The sequence below is a fragment of the Poecilia formosa genome, unplaced genomic scaffold (genome assembly GCF_000485575.1).
Source record: "Poecilia formosa unplaced genomic scaffold, Poecilia_formosa-5.1.2 Scaffold164, whole genome shotgun sequence".
Lineage (NCBI taxonomy): Eukaryota > Metazoa > Chordata > Actinopteri > Cyprinodontiformes > Poeciliidae > Poecilia > Poecilia formosa.
This window is the reverse complement of record NW_006800103.1, coordinates 175,262-191,887: the sequence shown is the minus strand read 5'-3', so window position 1 is coordinate 191,887 and position 16,626 is coordinate 175,262. Positions and strand designations below refer to the sequence as shown.

The window sequence follows — 16,626 nt, the reverse complement described above, 5'->3', positions numbered from 1 at the left end:
GACGTGGGGACAGTTTTTTGTTTTTTTTTGATCGACAATAATACAGGAGAGAATGAATAAACACTACATTGTGGTAAAAAAATTACATTCACAACTATTTAATGTCAAAAGGTTATCTGGTAGTAAATTTAATGCATTGATAAAAGTGATCATTGGGGATACATTTATATATAATCAATAAACTTAAAGACAGAAAAGTGTCCATTTATTATAACATTAAGAGCTAAGACGTGACTCCGCTGTCAGAATTTAGATGCAGGATGCTGCAGGACTCCTTGTTCTTCAGCAGACTAGAAGTTTCCTTCATCCTAAAAAAAAGCACAAAAAAGGTAAAATAAAACACCAGCCTAACAGCCCTAATATTGAAAAATAGGGCTATAAAAGAAAAAAGGTCTGAGTGTTTAAATACAACTGATCTATTAGATAATCCAAAACAGAGAGTAACTTTGGTATGTTAAACTCCTGTACATAACATTAAACAGAAATAAAACATGCTTTTTATTGCTTTAATGTCTAATTGAACAGAATGGGGAACTCAATGGCATCTAATGAACACTTACATGTTAGTAATCCTCTGCAGACTTTCCTTTAGATCCTTCTGGATAAAAAAAGGACAAACAAGAAAAACAGCACCAGGTTTTTTTCTCAAAATAAAGTCAGTGTGTAATTTCTACTAATGATACACACAAAATGCAATGTATATAAAAAAAAGTTATTAGCTGTCTTATAAAAATGTAACAGCTCAAAATGAGAAAAATAAAATCGTGCCAATAGCGCCCCTCGTGGCAATTTGGAAAAATACACATACATCTGCTCTGATGCACGATAAAGGTGACATGAAAAGACGACAAAGATTGCTCTAACATCCATAAAGTTTTGTCTACTGATTTCAGAGAAGGCTATGCATTTTATCTATCCAATTTTTATTAAAATTGGAAATAAAACCAATATTTTTTAAAAGCTTAAAAAATGTGATACTTTAGAGATGCCTGCCTCATTTCTTATCAGAAACTATTTTCTTGGTTGAATGAAAAAAATATAACTTTAAATCAAAATCTGCCAGGTGTATGGGTAATTTTGGGCTTAACTATATACATGTTATTTATTTCAAGAGGTCCCCTCCTTGGTGTGGGCGCCCGACCTCCAATGAACTAATTGCAAATTGTCTTGCTAAACATACACACCTGTCTGTGTGAAGCATGCTGATTCGAGTATGACTGCCTGATGGATACTGAGGAGTAAGAAATTGTTCTCACCTGTGAGGAATCGACAGCTGAAAGGGAGGAGGTGAGTGGCTCTGCTGGCGATGAAGCATTAAGCTACGAAAAGAGAAAAAAAAAGCATTCATATGCAGTGAAAATACATGGTTTTGGATATTTCTAATCAACCTTACATTTTGCCTCTTTTACTGACAGACTCAACATCAGTGAATTAAATTGTTCCAGTTTGATGCCCAACCTGAGTATCCCTTAGCTCCAGTTTAGCTTCCAGTAACACCACTCTGCTCATCAGGTTTTCCCAACTTTCTTTGGGTACCATAACAACTTCCTCATCATTCTGAAAATGAAAGAGTATCACACGTTTTAACCATTGATGGTGAGGAAATGCTGTTATTAGATTTTAAAGTTAAGATTTCAAAAAGTTGAATATTTTATAAACCTTATTTTCATTTTTGAGCTCAAGTTCCTCAAGTCGTTTTTCCAGAATATTCAACTTGTTGAACGCAGACATAAGAGTGTCGATATTATTCTCCAGGGCCGAGAGTCTTCCCTCTACCTTCGATGACTGAAAGACAGAAAGAAATTACTAATAAAAAAAAAGTGTGCTCAGCATTAAATTATTCAATAAATATGAACAAACTATCATCTAATCTACTTTTTCATTACACTTGCATTTAAAAAGCTCTCCTTTGACTCCTCTTCATCTGGAGCTGGGATTTCAGATGCACCAGAGGGGGATATTTCAGAGCGATAAGCAGAGCCTTCATTATCAGCAGAAAAAGTGTCTCTTTTGGCTGGATAAGCGAAATAGAAAGGATTTCTTCTGTGATCTTCCACAAAGGGATTTTTGGACGCCTAAAACAAAATGGAACTTTGTTAAAAATAAAAACATATCAAGTCCTGGTGGAATAAATCTCAGCATTAGACTTACAGTGTCTGCATCAGTGAGTGTCAGATGACTTTTCTTTCTGATATTGTGTTTAGTAGGATACCTCACTTTGGGCTACAAAAAAAAAACACTGTTCAAACAATAATATGGAACTGTCTGTATAGTTTTCATACATTTATTTCCTCATGGTTAAAATTTTTGGAAGCATTAGGTGTATATTTTTGTTGAGCAGCTGACTAATGTAGCATTTTAACTTTATATCATTTCATCTGTGTCTTTCTTCTAAATGCTACATAGTAGCTGCATTTCAGTTCCAAATGTGTCTGTCAATATTATCCTAATGTCAAAAACAATTGCAGTGTTTCCACTGAAAAAGAAATAAAATCCCAGGTTAATAAGTTTGTTCACTTTAAGTCATTAAAAACAGGCTGTACTATCATCCTCCAACTACTTCCAGTCATCTTTTTTTCCCATCGCAATTCTTCAAAATAAACAAATTCGGATACGGCCAAAAAAAAAAAAAAAAAGAAAAAAATCATCCTACCGCAAAAACTTAAGAGTTTTTTTTAATTGCCACATTTAGCAATTTTATTTACAAAATGTCAAATTTTGCAATTACTTGATCAACAAAAACACAGCTAGTTCTGCTGATCTTAATTACATAATATGACCCAGTGCACAAATGTTGTTTTTTTTTTTGTTTGTTTTTGTGAAAAACTGTCATGTCTGTACTGAATCAGTTTAATCTGAGTTACTGTAAAATTTTAAGTTATTAAATGACTGGATATAAATCTGTCCCCAAGTGATCAGTTTCTCATTTGTTCCTTCTAAATGTGTGTTACCTTGTGGAGCTGCTTGTGTCTCTGCAGAACCAGATTAATGATGTCACAGATGAAAGAGATTTTCCTCTGAGAAAACCCCCACTGGAGGAACTGCTCCTTGGTCAGTATGGGCTTATAGTGGAAGATATCTCTAAGAACCTGGAGGCAAAGCATGCAAACAAGTGTTTGACTCTATAAATTTGTAGAACTAAATAAAATGACACTATAAATTTGTGTCAAACTTTTATCAAGACAAAAAATATCTGTGAGACAAAAACTGTCCAATGCAGGCAGAAGCTTGTGTTTGCTTCAGTCAGCAGATCTTAATCTGATGGTTATGTAACAGCTTTCTCTTTCTGCTCCCTACATGGGTCCGTGTTACCTTATAAAGCGTGTCAGTGAATCTGAGGTCGGTTTTGCCAGACAGTTCCAGTCCAGCTGCCACGAGCTGCTCAGCAAAAGGTGGAGAGAACGTGGTGAGGGTGAAGCTCACTATGGGCAGAAAAGAGGAGGGGTCTCCTTTGGAAAGCCTGATGCAGAAACAAACACCATCAACACAAGGACAAATGTAACTGTTATGTCAGCTGATTAGATTTACTCATTGACTTAATGCACTGTAGAAAACTCAACAATGTTTGATGTTTTGGCATGATTTTGACAATAAGAACAAAAACTGTAATAGCAAAAATTATCCTTAAAATTTTTTTTTTCCAGGCATAATGATTTTGAGCAAGAACACTCAGGTTTCAATGAAAAAATATTGCATGGCTTACAATAATTTTTGTAATGGGAAACTTGGGTAGGCTTACCCACTGTAATCAACATCTGATGGGTACTTAATCACTCGCAGCAGTGCTTCCAATTTCCTGAGGCAACTCTGAACATTTCCTGCAGAAAGCATTGTAGCCTACGGGAAACAGACAAAGTTTTTTCATGTATAGCATCAACAACACAGCAGGCACTATATATGCTCTAAGTGCAGCAGTTAGCTACAACTTTTAGTGTTTTGGGAAATATTTATGACTGACAACGTTAGACAACACCAGCATATCCTATTTAAGAGTCTTAAAATTGCCCCTTTTCGGCGTTAACAAATCAAATTAAGGTTCCACCAAGCACAAATAACTATTTTTTAGAATGTAATGAGTTTACATCGGGAGCTAAAGCAGATGAAATGTGTGCAGTGTCAAATCCAGATGAACAGGCTTTGAACAATTATTGAACTAACTGATCAATCTTGGCCGTCGTCAATAAAAGAAAAAAAAGATTTTGCATAGAAATTAATAACCACTTACCGTATCCCGAACTGTAACGGACAATAATTAACAAGTTAGCTGGTGCGCTTAGTAAAATGTCGACTTTACTAGCTAGTACAAATTTCTGCCTCTTGCACTTTTGTTTCTGCCGGGTGTTCAACGGCACGACGCGGGATTGGCTGCTCCACGCTTACGTACACCCTACGTAAATCGACGTTTTGATACCGATGACGCAGCTTTCACGGACTTGCTTTCTGAGTTTTTTTTAAAACACATATAGAAAAAATTATTTATGCCCGGTTGTAGTGTTGATACCCCCTCTTTATATTGTGCTTTTAACCAGAAAAATAAGAGACATTATTTATTTCGAACATTGCGGATAACGTTGCTTCTGTGATGACAGCGGACGAAGGGGCGGGGCAGCAGTGACAGTATGAGGAGGAAGAGGAGGAGGAGGCTGAAAACAGATGATAGCTTTGTGATAATAGCAAAGAACCCCGCTAAGCAAGGAGGTTTCTGATTCAGAGCGGATTATCTGTGTGTGGTGGGATTTGTTCGGGAGATGACTACGGGCTACATTTGAGTGCATGAAATCAGCATTTTCACTTGTCCTAGTGTGCAGGTCAGGTTGTCAAAGGAATCCCTAAACTCAGGTAGGTAACAGGAGTTTTTTTACGAGGTTGTCTCAAAATAATAAAGTAAGGCAACAGTAATTTAGTATAACAAACAACACACGAGTCCGGTAACAATCTACTGCTGAAAAAAGTAGAAATTATGGCTCTCTGTTGTCAAGTTAAACTAGCTTTGCAAGCTAGCATGGGGATTTCTGTTAGCTTTTGAGGGAAAGCGAAACCTACCTATCAGATTCCTGTTTAGCAACTGCCGTCACATATTTGGCCAATGACAGTGAAGGGAAGGCGGGGCTACAGGTCATACTAACTTGCTTGCTGAAAGTTCCACCGTTGATGTTTACAACAGTGCAGCGGATTTGTTTATGCAACACAGCTGATACCGAGAAGGAAAACGGGACAGGGCAGCGTGTTAAGAAAGCTGCCATCTCATCGTCGTTTGCTGCCACACTTAAATAGATCGCGTTGTCAACGAATATTATTCATTAAGTGCCGAGTACAGGAAAAGAAAAAGCAGGACTACTCTCTCCTTTGTTGACATAATTAAGGAATTAATTCTAAATTGAAGGGGTTGACAACCAACTCTGCCGATGTCGCAAACGAAACCCGCAAAATTTATTCATATTAATAAAATATTAGTACGTGGTTGTAAAGTAAAAACGTCTACGTGTTCTGAGGCTGCTTTTTGTCGCTGTGCTGCTTTCTTCACGAGTGACCCAAATACTGTCAAACTTGTTTAACCAGTGAACAATCATGAGGAGTATTCTTACTCAAATATGACCCAAAGCTATGGCAGTGCCTCATGATAATTTGTGGCTTGAACATTTTTTAGAGTGTTTCAACACAGTATACAGGTTAGCCCAATTTTATTTATTTGTTTAATTTCCCTTTGGAGCTAGTTTTTCTTTTTCTTTTTTCTCAATTCCTCTTACTCCTTGCAAAATTAGATGTTGATCATGTTTCTTCTGTTTGTATGTAATGATATATTTAATGGAGGGCAGAAGCCGACTGAGAATATTTGGAGTGAACCAAGAGACGCGTGAAAAAGCCTGTGAACAAAAATGAAAAATATCTGATTACTGTAACGACAATAAAGGATTTGACTGATTAATGATGAGATTATACATGCATTTGGACATGCTATTAAAAATGACACCGCTTTTTAAAACAGTTTTAAATCTGGTGGCAGTATAAATAAAGTCAGCTTAACTGTGTAGTACATCTGGTATACTAAACCGCAATTTAATAGTTAGGAAGATGTTTAGAGTAAAATTTTACCAGTGTTGATTTTTCTTCATAACATTTTATAGCAAATATTCCCATGCTTCATAACCTAAACACTTTGCTTTAAGTTTGAATGTAATAATATAATTGTTTAATGTAATATGAGCTACTTTTTAAACCTTTTCACATGTTATTAATTGGGTTAAGATCTGATAATTGTTCCAAAATTTAAAATCATGGTCTTTGAGCAGTTTTGATAGTGCTTTTGCCACATGGAACAAACTCCTGCATGCTTGGAAATACATAGATTATTATCAGATATTGAATAAATTGTTGAAAGAAGTTGGTCTTGATGGTTTTAATCTGACTTTTCACTGACGAGACAAGGAAGCACAAGGGTGCTAGTCACTTTCTGAAATCCTTTTCCAGATGTCTCAAACAAAGGAAGGATGATTCTTTAGAGAAAGGAACTGTGTAACCCTCTTCTACTGTCTGTCCCATAGAATCTCCATCTTTGTTCATGAAGCCTCACAGTTTGAAGACCCTGATAATGTGCAGAGCTGTAACGGTCAATACTCTTTGCAGCAATTTTTATCTCATGAAGTTATTTTGACGTAAATCAAAGCATTGCTGCATGCTTTTATTTTGAGGTAACTGATGCTGAAATATCAAGACACGTCTGTCCCTCTTTTGCAGTTTTTAGCTTGATAGATTGATTTTAGCTGGACTCGGTGGCATGTGCTGATGATATGGCACTTGCCATATCTAAATGTAGCTAATCTGAACTTTCTGGTGAATATACATATTAACACTTTGCACAATAAAAAAAAAAACAACTGAACTATCATAACAAAATCTGAAGGAAGATCCAATAAAATGTAACATAAGTCCAGTTTATCTAAACGCTCTGATAATTTACAATGCTGGTGATGTGTGGTAAACTACTGCAGAGGGACAAAGAAGAAGGCAGTAATGTTCAGTTTTTTCATTAGTTACCACCAGTTGTCTGGAGTGATCCCCTCGGTTACGTTTGTTTTGTTTACCTTAACGTGTATCTGTGCTGTTTGCAGATGGGTCAGGCACTGTGGAGGCTTTCTCCCAGACAACAGCAGCAGCTTCAGGAAGAGCTGGCCGACCAACTGACTGAGAGCGGAGGAGGCAGACGAGACCAAGGTATTTCTACCATTTTCCTTATACCACAGGTATTTAACGTACAACCTGTGGGGAAAATATTCATATAAAGACACAATGTATTCGAAACAAAACAGATGAAATTGAATCAAAACCATTTAATTTCTTACGGCAGAGCTCTGATTTTGTTTGAAACCGTTCAGTTGAAGAAAGCCAATGGAGAACAATCAATCTTTGTCTTCTATCTTGGCCTCAGTTGTTTAGTGAGATTGAATTGGACTGTTTGCTGCTCTTGTCGCTGCTTGTGCACAGTTTGGTCACTTGCAGACAAATGAACAATCTCTTCAACTTTCCATGTGAGTTTAAAGTTTAACCAGATAGAATTAAACTAATAGCTATAGAGTTTGGGTAAAAAAGGCCATTTAGTATTTAGATTTGGCATTTCATTATTTATCTATTCATTTCCTTTTTAGGGAGAGATGGAGGTGGTTCCCAGAGAAGAGCACCACAGTACTGTTACAGCCCTGACATCTATCATCTGCTGAAGACACGCAGAGGTATGAATAAATGTCAAATAGAAAGCTCTACGTACTCTGAGTCTCTCTTAAACACTCTGCTAAATAATGTTTAAACCTTTTGTTCGTAATGTCAGACTCGATCATGTATTCTAATAAAATAAAAAAATCAACTCATTGGGAAGTTTTCACTGTCATACAGCGAACTCGCAGTTCTTTAGTGTTTTTTGTTTGATCTTGTTTGAAAAGGAATTAAACAAGGGATGGGTAGAGGGAAAATATTATGGAGACTTCCAAAAAGGGAACATGTCAAAGAATCCAGCCACAATAAGCCTGTGATGTGGGTTTGTAGCACTAAAGCTCAAAATGAGCAATTACTGATGCTAAGAACGTTAAACAGTCATAGGATGTCATTTTTATGTCTTTTGGATTAATAAAACATAACGAAAGCATGACTATGTTAAATGTGGAAAATAAAGAAAAAGACTTTAAAGTTTAACATATCATCACATCCTGCTCACATTCCCAGTCCTGACCAATCAGATTAATCCTGATTAGATCATCAAATAATTGTGACATGGAGTTATACTCATTTTCATTTTGGGCCACATTAAGATCAAACATGTGTTTAAACAAACCACTGAAGTTTGAACAAAAAGCTGTCTTTGGATGCGATGAGAACTTGAAAATAAATATGAAACATCTTTCCACTTTGATTTAATTTGATATTTTACAGATACAATTGCTGATCTGATTGATAAAATAATATTTAAGCACACATCTGTAATCTTGAAGGTTCTGTTTCTACAGTCTAGAGAGCCAGAACATTTTCTTTTGGGCCGGCCTTTCACTAGTGTTTTTTGGCACAGTGGCCACTAGGGGGAGTGCTAACATTGTTTCTCGCTGGTACAGGCATCCCTTCACTGGAGCTGGGATTAATAAAGAAGCAAACAATAATGAGATGATTCTGTTTGCATTCCTCCTTCTTTTGACAAAATCCCATATATACACAGAGCAATAAAAAGAATCCATACAGTTATCCTGCTGCTCCACAGTGAAACAAACGGCTCTTAAAAACCCCATCAAACCCTCCTAAGTGTTTGTTCCAAGCCCACATTTCCCCAAAGGGCTCACTGCTGTTTAAAAATCTATTACAGAGAAAAGCTTCTGCATTTATAGGTATTATAAGAGCAGCCGTGTTCAGCATATTGAAATAAAACCCAGGTAATACGGTAGTTTGAATTTTCCACACATTGGCAGCAGGGAAAAGTTTCCTAGATCGAAACACATGTTTTCTATTTTCCCCTCTGTTTTCTGGGGTGTGTAGGTAAAGAGCAGCATGGGTTTATAGATCTGGAGATGCTTCCACCTGAACTAGGCATCACCATCCTCTCCTACCTGAATGCTACTGATCTGTGCCTGGCTGGCTGCGTCTGGCAAGACCTGGGACATGATGAATATCTGTGGCAGGGGTACGCCGCTTCTCTGTCTTTTCTACTTTAATTTAAATACTTTGTAACATTGTAGTTTGTATTTTCTAAATCTGCTGTTTAATATCCCATCAGGCTGTGCAAGTCCACATGGGGACACTGCTCTATCTACAATAAGAGACTACCTGCTGGCTTCTCATACCGAAGACTCTACCTTCAACTAGACGAGGGCAGCTTGACGTTCAATGCCAACCCACAGGAGGTCAGTCATACACACCTCAGGTTGAGCATCTGCTGTGCCTTCAGCTACCTGTATTTTCTTCATTTTGTCCTCTTTGTGTTCATGTAGGGCATCAGCTACTTCATGTCTAAAGGAATACTAGTGGATCATCCCAAAGAACTGGCCAAGTTCATTTTCTACACCAGACGGCTCAATTGGAAGATGCTGCGGATTTACCTGGATGAGAGGTTGGCGCACGCACACATGCACACACACACACACACACACACACACACACACACACACACACACACACACACACACACACACACACACACACACACACACGCACAAAAAAAACACATATTCTGTATGTTCACATAATTCAGGTTCATTGGCAAAAATTCTGCATAAGCTCCTATAAGATTCTCACAGTAACATCAAGTTGAGTATAAATACCATACTTTTACAGTATTTACACAAGAAAATTAAGACTAAATGTTCAAAGTCTAATTGTTTGTATGTAAACTAATTATTACAGCTACAGTGATGTAGTTGATTTGTTAGACTTTGATACATAGACAAAACCAGAAATATTAAATAAACAGTTGCTAAATTTAGTGGCACTTCTTCACTCTGTTGGAAAAATCTTTTTGTACAACTCATGTGACACGACTGTCAGAAAGCATTAGTCAGTATTTGTCAGTATTAATATTAGTCAATTTTCACGGGAATATTCCTCTGTCTGTGCAGGCGGGATGTCTTGGACGAGTTGGTGACCCTTCATAACTTCAGCAACCAGTTCCTCCCTAATGCGCTGAGGGATTTTTTCCGGCACATCCACGCGCCCGAGGAGAGAGGAGAGTATCTGGAAACCCTCATCACCAAGTTCAGCCACAGGTTTTGCGCCTGTAACCCCGGCCTCGTCCGTGACCTTGGCCTTAGCCCTGGTAGGAACATGCACACATTTGTGCTACACTAATTATGTTTAGGAAATGCTTCTTTTTTTTTGTTTTTTTGTTAAATTGTTGGAAATCTAAATATATGTCTAACTGTTATTATTAAACAACAGCTTCCTAAAGCTTTAACCAGCTTTTCATATATTTAGTTACAAACCAACTGCAGCAGGAGCAGTAAGAGTAAAGACAGGAGCTTTTTTTCTGTCAACAATAACGGTGGATCTGTTTCCTTTTGGAAGCTGTGGCCTCAGCAGCGTCAGATATCAGTTTACAAACAAAACTCTTCAATGCTGTCATGACTGCAGCACTTCGATAGAGTATTTACACCACTGAGATTTGTTGCGTTTTATTATATTGCAACCACAAACATCAATGTATTTTATTTTATTGGGCTTGTATGTGATGGACCAACACAAAGGACTCCATAAAACGATGTTCATTTGAACTGAGGTCCTCTCAGTCGATACTTTTGTAGAAATGTTGTTTGCTTCAAATAAAACTGCAGGCCTTACAAAGACTTGCAGCTTTAGTGGAAGCAAACAGCACTTCTACAAAGTGCTACAAAATTCTACAAACATGGGCTTTTCTAGTCATACGAACCACTGAAAGCCCCAGAGCCACATTCAGCTGCAGTCAAGCTTAAAGGCGGCGACGGTATTATGTATTCTCCAGTTACTTGATTGTGCCACTTTATAACGCAATCAAGTAAATTTCAGTCGTTTTAAAAATGTTGTATACATCAAATTTGGCTTTTACTTCTGACAGACACTTCAGTAGGGAAATTAGACGTTCCTCATGTGATTTTGTGTTTTTATCCACAATATTTCCTGCATCAGTAATGTAGTATAAAGTTTGTGTTTCTTCCATTGCACAACCATGTATGTAGTTTTTCTTCATTTTCACCTGAGGGTGGACTTTGTTCCCAGAAATCTTTGCTTTCATTTGGAAAATGGATCTCTGTCCTTCATGATAAATTTAAAATATTCCATTTTCAGTGATGGGGTATAAAGATTAAAGAAGAAATAGTCTGACTTGTACACTTTGGGACAGACTAACTACCATTGCCTTCAATGTTTCTGCACAGACTGCCCAGTCTGAAAATGAGGGTTTACCTTCAAGTAATCCCTGGCTTCAGTCTAGTCAATGAGCCATGACTCGACCCACTTTACTAAAGCCATCGGACCATAGAGAACCCAATCCCTCATTTGGTTCTCCTTAACTCTTTGGACGTACTTGTATGAGTAATCGAGACAGCAGGATCAAGCTAGGCTAGGAACGAATGAAAAGAGGGCCAGTCGGCATTTTTGTTATTTAATTGCACATAAAGACGAGCATTGGTTTGCTGCCCTGGTAAAGATGTGCGAAAAGCCTTGAAATAAAAATAATCTTTTTATTTTAGTACCGACTTGCACAAAAAAAAAAAATCTAAAACAATTTAGGATTCAGGTACATTTATGTAGTGCGGGAAGAATTTTGAGTCAAACACAGACAGTCATTGAAGCTTTTTTTAATTTATGCTTTTCCTTTCCAAGTTGACCAGAGTTTCTTGGAATGATCATTAAACCATTACGTTCTGTTCCCCCGGGGCATAAATGTGATGTGACACAGAGACACGTTCTTTCTAGGTTGGACAGGAACCTTCTTCTTCTGGCCACCACACGCTGTGAGCAGGAGGACAGGAGTTTATAAAACCACCTGAACTTAGTGTTGGAGAACGGTGGCAAAGAGGAGCTTCTTGGAGTCTCCAAGTCTAAAAAATTATTTTAGATTCTATCTAACCTGTTATTTGAGAGCGATGGTACAAAACAGAAAACCTTTTCTTTCCTATTATCGCTGATATAAGCATGTAAAGTTGGTTAAACTGTGCTGGAAGCTGAATGTTTGGGTGAGATTGAGCTTTCCAGTAAAACTCCAGGTGAGTTTGGTCTGTGTGTGGAAAAGCAGTTAATGCCCACTATTAAGCATAGTGGATGATCTGTGGTTCTGTGGGCCTGTTTCTCATCTAGAGGTTCTTGGAAAGCTGTCAGACTGACTGACATCATCAGCTCTTAAAAACAGGCGGACATTTGAAATAAAAATCTGTCGGCTCTGCCAGAAAACTGAAAGAGAGTCTTCACTACTATCTAGACAGGTTGTGCAGAGAGGAATGATCAAATACCACTCTCTCATGTGATTAATTAATAATCAATTAATTGCATGATGCATTAAAACAATATCAATAATTTTCACTGGATGATTGTTTTTTACTTTCCTCTCTTTCTGTTGAGGACGGGATGACAAAAGGCTTCAGTCTGGTGATTTGGTCTCAACTAGCCCGGTTTTTTGTTACCAGATTTCAGCATCAATTTTAGTTGTTGTTTGAATTGTTTTCTTTATTTATTTTGAATATTTACCACATCTTCCAAATTCAGTAATAAATGTTTGTTAGAAATTAAACTTTGAGATTTTGTACTAGCATTATTATGCCATTGCCACGATGTTACTGAAAATGGTTTCAAAATAACAATATTATCACTCGTATCAATAACTTCTGGTACAATTTATCTTTCAGAAAAATTTGTTATTTCTACATTTATCAATAGTCGCGTTTCCATTACAAATGTGTGCAAACTTTGTTGGTATTCTGCTAAGATAAAAATAAAAACAATTTTGCTATTGTGGTGTTTCCATTAAATAAGGAACACAATAAGTTTGTTCATGTGATAAGTCATTAAAAAACATTATCCTGCTACCATTCCTGTCATCTTCTTTGTCGTTTCCGCCAGTAGTAACATCCAGTTGTGGATCATTATTTCGATGCAGCTGGAAAACCACTTCACCCTCTCAAAAAAACTTTTTTAGTGAAAAATCAGAGTTTTTTTTGATTGCCGTGTTTCCATTCAAGGAATTTATTTTCATAATTCCACTTTGCCCAATTTTATTGTCAATGGAAACTTGGCTACAACAGTTAAACTAAAGCTCAGAAGCTTTTTACACATATTTACTAAATGGTTTTCCCATTTCTCTGCGAGACATATTTAATATTGTTGCTATTTCTTGATTTTATTATTTCTTGCTTTGTGTCTTTGCACTGACATCCCTGCGAGTGCTGCACAAAGACTCCCTGTGTGCCCAGACAGTGCCTGCGTGTACAACAAGCTTCTTTATTCTTGGTGATGATCGCTGTCTGTTTGCTCCCTGCAGATGCTGTGTACGTGCTGTGCTACAGTCTGATCCTGCTGTCCATCGACCTCACCAGCCCGCACGTGAAAAACAAAATGTCAAAGCGGGAGTTCATCAGGAACACTCGGCGAGCTGCTCACAACGTCTCCGAGGACTTCGTCGGCCATCTGTATGATAACATATACCTGATTGGACACGTGGCCGCGTAGCTTTACCTGCAGCACCGAGGGACGGCGACTGGGCCGCGGGTTTCATTACAATAATGAAACACCGAGGAAATTAATTTGAGCAGATTCCAATTCCTGGACGGAATACAGCATCCTATTGCTCCTGCGTTTTAATAGAACGGCCGTCATGCCAGCCCGCTGGAAGAGAAGACAGACTTTGCTACCAAATATCAGTAGTTTGTAGTTCTTAATCAAAGGTGTAAGTGAAGCTTGTGGAGTTTGCCTGAAAACACAAACTCTAAACTTGGGATTTTACAGAAGCTCTGATTTTTGCACTGAAACACGAGGATTGGAGGAGGAAGAATGAAGATGAGACAAAGCACTGCCCTCCGTCCCCTCCAGCTGCCGGGACGCGCTCTGCTGGTGTCCCAGCCGCTGCGACCGGCTCCGCGCTCCTCAGCTTGGCCTTACGTTATCGTCGATGAAACCGAAGTTTAAAACATCTCTCTCTAACACTGCTCATGTGGCGACAATGAAACCACGAGGGATGCAAGCCGAACTTGACACGTTGTGAAGTTGTGAATTAAAACATCTGTTTGGTTCAGTTGAAAGTTAGATGAAGGTAAACCGCTCAGCTTCATGTAACATTTTCCTGAATATCTGACATTTTAAACGGGTTTGCTATGGAAACACGCTCAGCTAACAATTCAAAGCTGTGCACTTCACCTTCACACGTAAGCTTTGGCAATGCCTCCCTGTAAGGTGCAAAACGAGAAGATCCTATTAGAAGGAACATTACCTGCTGCCAAGAGTTTAACACACATTCAAGATTAGATATAGTCTGGCAACTTTTTCCAAGCTGCTCTGCTGGAAGTACTAATGTAGTAAATTTGACTGCATTTAGTTAAAGTGACTACCAGATTGAATGGAATGAAATTACATCAGGATTTATCTGACTAAATCTTCTCATAGGGCCTTCAGGTCGTCTGCTATCAAAATAAGCTGAGCTGAACAAAAACACTACATTTAGCGACATCAGCATAAGTGATAACAGCGCTTATTACATTTATAGCAGCAGACAGGTGAGAGGTTTGTCTGTCCTGCTGACTTAAGTTCCTGAACCAAACACTGTTCTGTTTGCTTTTAAAGAATCCACGTCTTCTGATCAAGACGAGAATAACTAAGACCACCTTGTGAATTCTGCTAGTTTTTTAGTCTGCAGTGGCACAATGTGAATTTACGACACCCATCATTTTAAATACCAAAAGAACTGCAACGTTTCAGTCTTCTTTGGCCATGCAGGAGAAGAGTTTCACAATTTAGGGATTGAACCGTTAATGTTAAAAGTGTTGAGATCACATTGATTGTTCCAGTGTGGATGGTCGACCCTCCATCCGACACCAGGCTCACTGGATAAACTCCTTTCTTCTGAGTTGGATCCACGTTGTTTTTGCATCTGCGTGTGTTTGTCCCATTTACAACAAATGTAGATGGTTGTCATTCTGTTGTTTTAGCTGTCCCTGCCACAACGTCCTGATCCCTGCTTGACAATTTGATTTATTTTTTTATTTCCAACACTACAACTTCAGCTGAAAGTCTGATCAAAGTAAATCGCCCCTGCTGAAGTTCCAACAAAGCGTTAGTTTTTGCTGATGACATGGGGAAAAGAAGAAGACAGTTTTATTTATTTATATCAATAATAATGTATTCATGCTAATATATGGACCATTTGAAGTGGTGGATTACATTTGTCCATGTTTGGGTTGTTTTTAATGGATTTTGGAAAGTGTGAAAGCCTGCTGGCCTGCATTTGTCGGGTCGTTGGATGAGATGAGGCGCCTGAACGACGGATCAGTAAAGTGAGATGGAAAGAGTCTGTAAAGGCTGGACTGGGGAAATGTACCTAAACTAAATAAAATGAAACTTTGAAGATTTTGTTCTTTTATTTAAGTCTGTGAAATATCAACATTTTAAAGGAAACTGATTTACACCCTCACAGGTTTAGTTCTATACGTGTGTGTGTGTGTATATATTTTATTTTTTTAATTTTTTTTCTCACTGTCTGAAATTAAATCAGACTAAACTTCTCTTGTTTCTGCTCCTTTTGAATTACCAAATTTATTTTATTTGGTAAATGCCACAATTACAACAGAGTGTTAGAGGCCCTCCGAACAATAAACAATAAATCAAATCTGAGAATAAAGTCATAATATTACATGATTCTCAAAATACTATTAATTTATTCAACATTTATTCAACATTATTCTCATAATACTACAACTATTGCTGAAATATAACTATTCTCAATTTATTTCAACTTTATTCTAGTACAACTTTATTGTAATATTCTGACTTTATTCCTGTGATTTTATTTATTTTTTATTAGTATGACCATAATACTAATTGTATGCTGTAAACAATGATGAGAGAATATGTCAGAGATTTAATTATCGATTTCTTCAAAATCAGAAGTTTGCATACAGAATGATTACTATCTCTTTAAATAGTTAGAGAAAGCCCAGATGATGATGTCATGGCATTTTCTCTGCAAATTGCTCACCACCATCACAGCAGGATTTCCTTCTGGTAGCATTGAAGTGAGTAATTAAAAAATATTTTTTATCTACTGCTTGTGTTTGCCCCATTCTGATGTTTCTCTGGTCAACTGCCTATGTTGCCCAAGTCTAAACCTTCACTGTCTGTGGGTTAAGAAGCCCAGATAAGAGGCTTTGTTTAGGTTATATAAGGTTAGGCGCATCAGTGGGATTTGAAATAAGATGGCTTCAGCTGCTTGACCAGAAAGTTCATGTGATGCTCTTTTGAAAAACAGAAACATGAATGTGTGTGCTTGGAAACAACAAGTATCTTGGTTTTTGTTAAGTTTGAATGGATGCACGTGCAAAGAAAGTGAGTGGAGAAGTTCACAAAGATGTGTTCATGCTTGAGATCAAACAGGCAAGGACTAAACCCTCTCCAGACACAATATGACCTGTGACACTTGAC

The 16,626-nt window shown here is 37.6% G+C and overlaps 2 protein-coding genes across 4 annotated transcripts; one reads left to right on the top strand and one right to left on the bottom strand.

Moving 5' to 3' along the window:
* Window positions 1-79: 79 nt before the first annotated feature.
* Window positions 80-4,386, bottom strand: LOC103146622 (centrosomal protein of 44 kDa). Of its 2 annotated transcripts, none has more exons than XM_007564621.2 (11): window positions 4,226-4,386; window positions 3,740-3,837; window positions 3,313-3,460; window positions 2,952-3,089; window positions 2,152-2,223; window positions 1,893-2,075; window positions 1,660-1,785; window positions 1,459-1,557; window positions 1,257-1,319; window positions 561-598; window positions 80-308 (listed from the first exon to the last, which is right to left on the bottom strand). In XM_007564621.2, the coding sequence occupies exons 2-11, from the start codon at window positions 3,829-3,831 to the stop codon at window positions 224-226; spliced, it is 1,044 nt and encodes a 347-aa protein (XP_007564683.1). In that variant the 5' UTR covers window positions 3,832-3,837; window positions 4,226-4,386; the 3' UTR covers window positions 80-223. The 2 variants fall into 2 exon arrangements, with proteins under 2 accessions (XP_007564683.1, XP_016533283.1); XM_016677797.1 differs by having other exon boundaries at window positions 561-595.
* On the top strand, window positions 2,979-15,554 carry fbxo8 (F-box protein 8). Of its 2 annotated transcripts, none has more exons than XM_007564622.2 (8): window positions 2,979-3,051; window positions 7,110-7,212; window positions 7,644-7,727; window positions 9,013-9,157; window positions 9,251-9,377; window positions 9,465-9,583; window positions 10,089-10,285; window positions 13,478-15,553. In XM_007564622.2, exons 2-8 carry the CDS (start codon window positions 7,110-7,112, stop codon window positions 13,663-13,665), a joined length of 963 nt encoding a protein of 320 aa, XP_007564684.1. In that variant the 5' UTR covers window positions 2,979-3,051; the 3' UTR covers window positions 13,666-15,553. The 2 variants fall into 2 exon arrangements, with proteins under 2 accessions (XP_007564684.1, XP_007564685.1); XM_007564623.2 differs by lacking the exon at window positions 2,979-3,051 and adding an exon at window positions 4,609-4,839 and having other exon boundaries at window positions 13,478-15,554.
* Window positions 15,555-16,626: the final 1,072 nt, after the last annotated feature.

Bases quoted from the DNA above. Each gene is read 5' to 3' on its own strand.
- LOC103146622 (XM_007564621.2), bottom strand. From the start codon at position 3,831: ATGCTTTCTGCAGGAAATGTTCAGAGTTGCCTCAGGAAATTGGAAGCA. The intron at 3,461-3,739 runs GTAAGCCTACCC...TTTCTGCATCAG, and splicing joins TCAGATGTTGATTACAGTGG to GCTTTCCAAAGGAGACCCCT. The intron at 1,786-1,892 runs GCAAGTGTAATG...TCTGTCTTTCAG, and splicing joins CAAAGGAGAGCTTTTTAAAT to TCATCGAAGGTAGAGGGAAG.
- fbxo8 (XM_007564623.2), top strand. From the start codon at position 7,110: ATGGGTCAGGCACTGTGGAGGCTTTCTCCCAGACAACAGCAGCAGCTT. The intron at 9,158-9,250 runs GTACGCCGCTTC...ATATCCCATCAG, and splicing joins GATGAATATCTGTGGCAGGG to GCTGTGCAAGTCCACATGGG. The intron at 9,378-9,464 runs GTCAGTCATACA...GTGTTCATGTAG, and splicing joins TCAATGCCAACCCACAGGAG to GGCATCAGCTACTTCATGTC.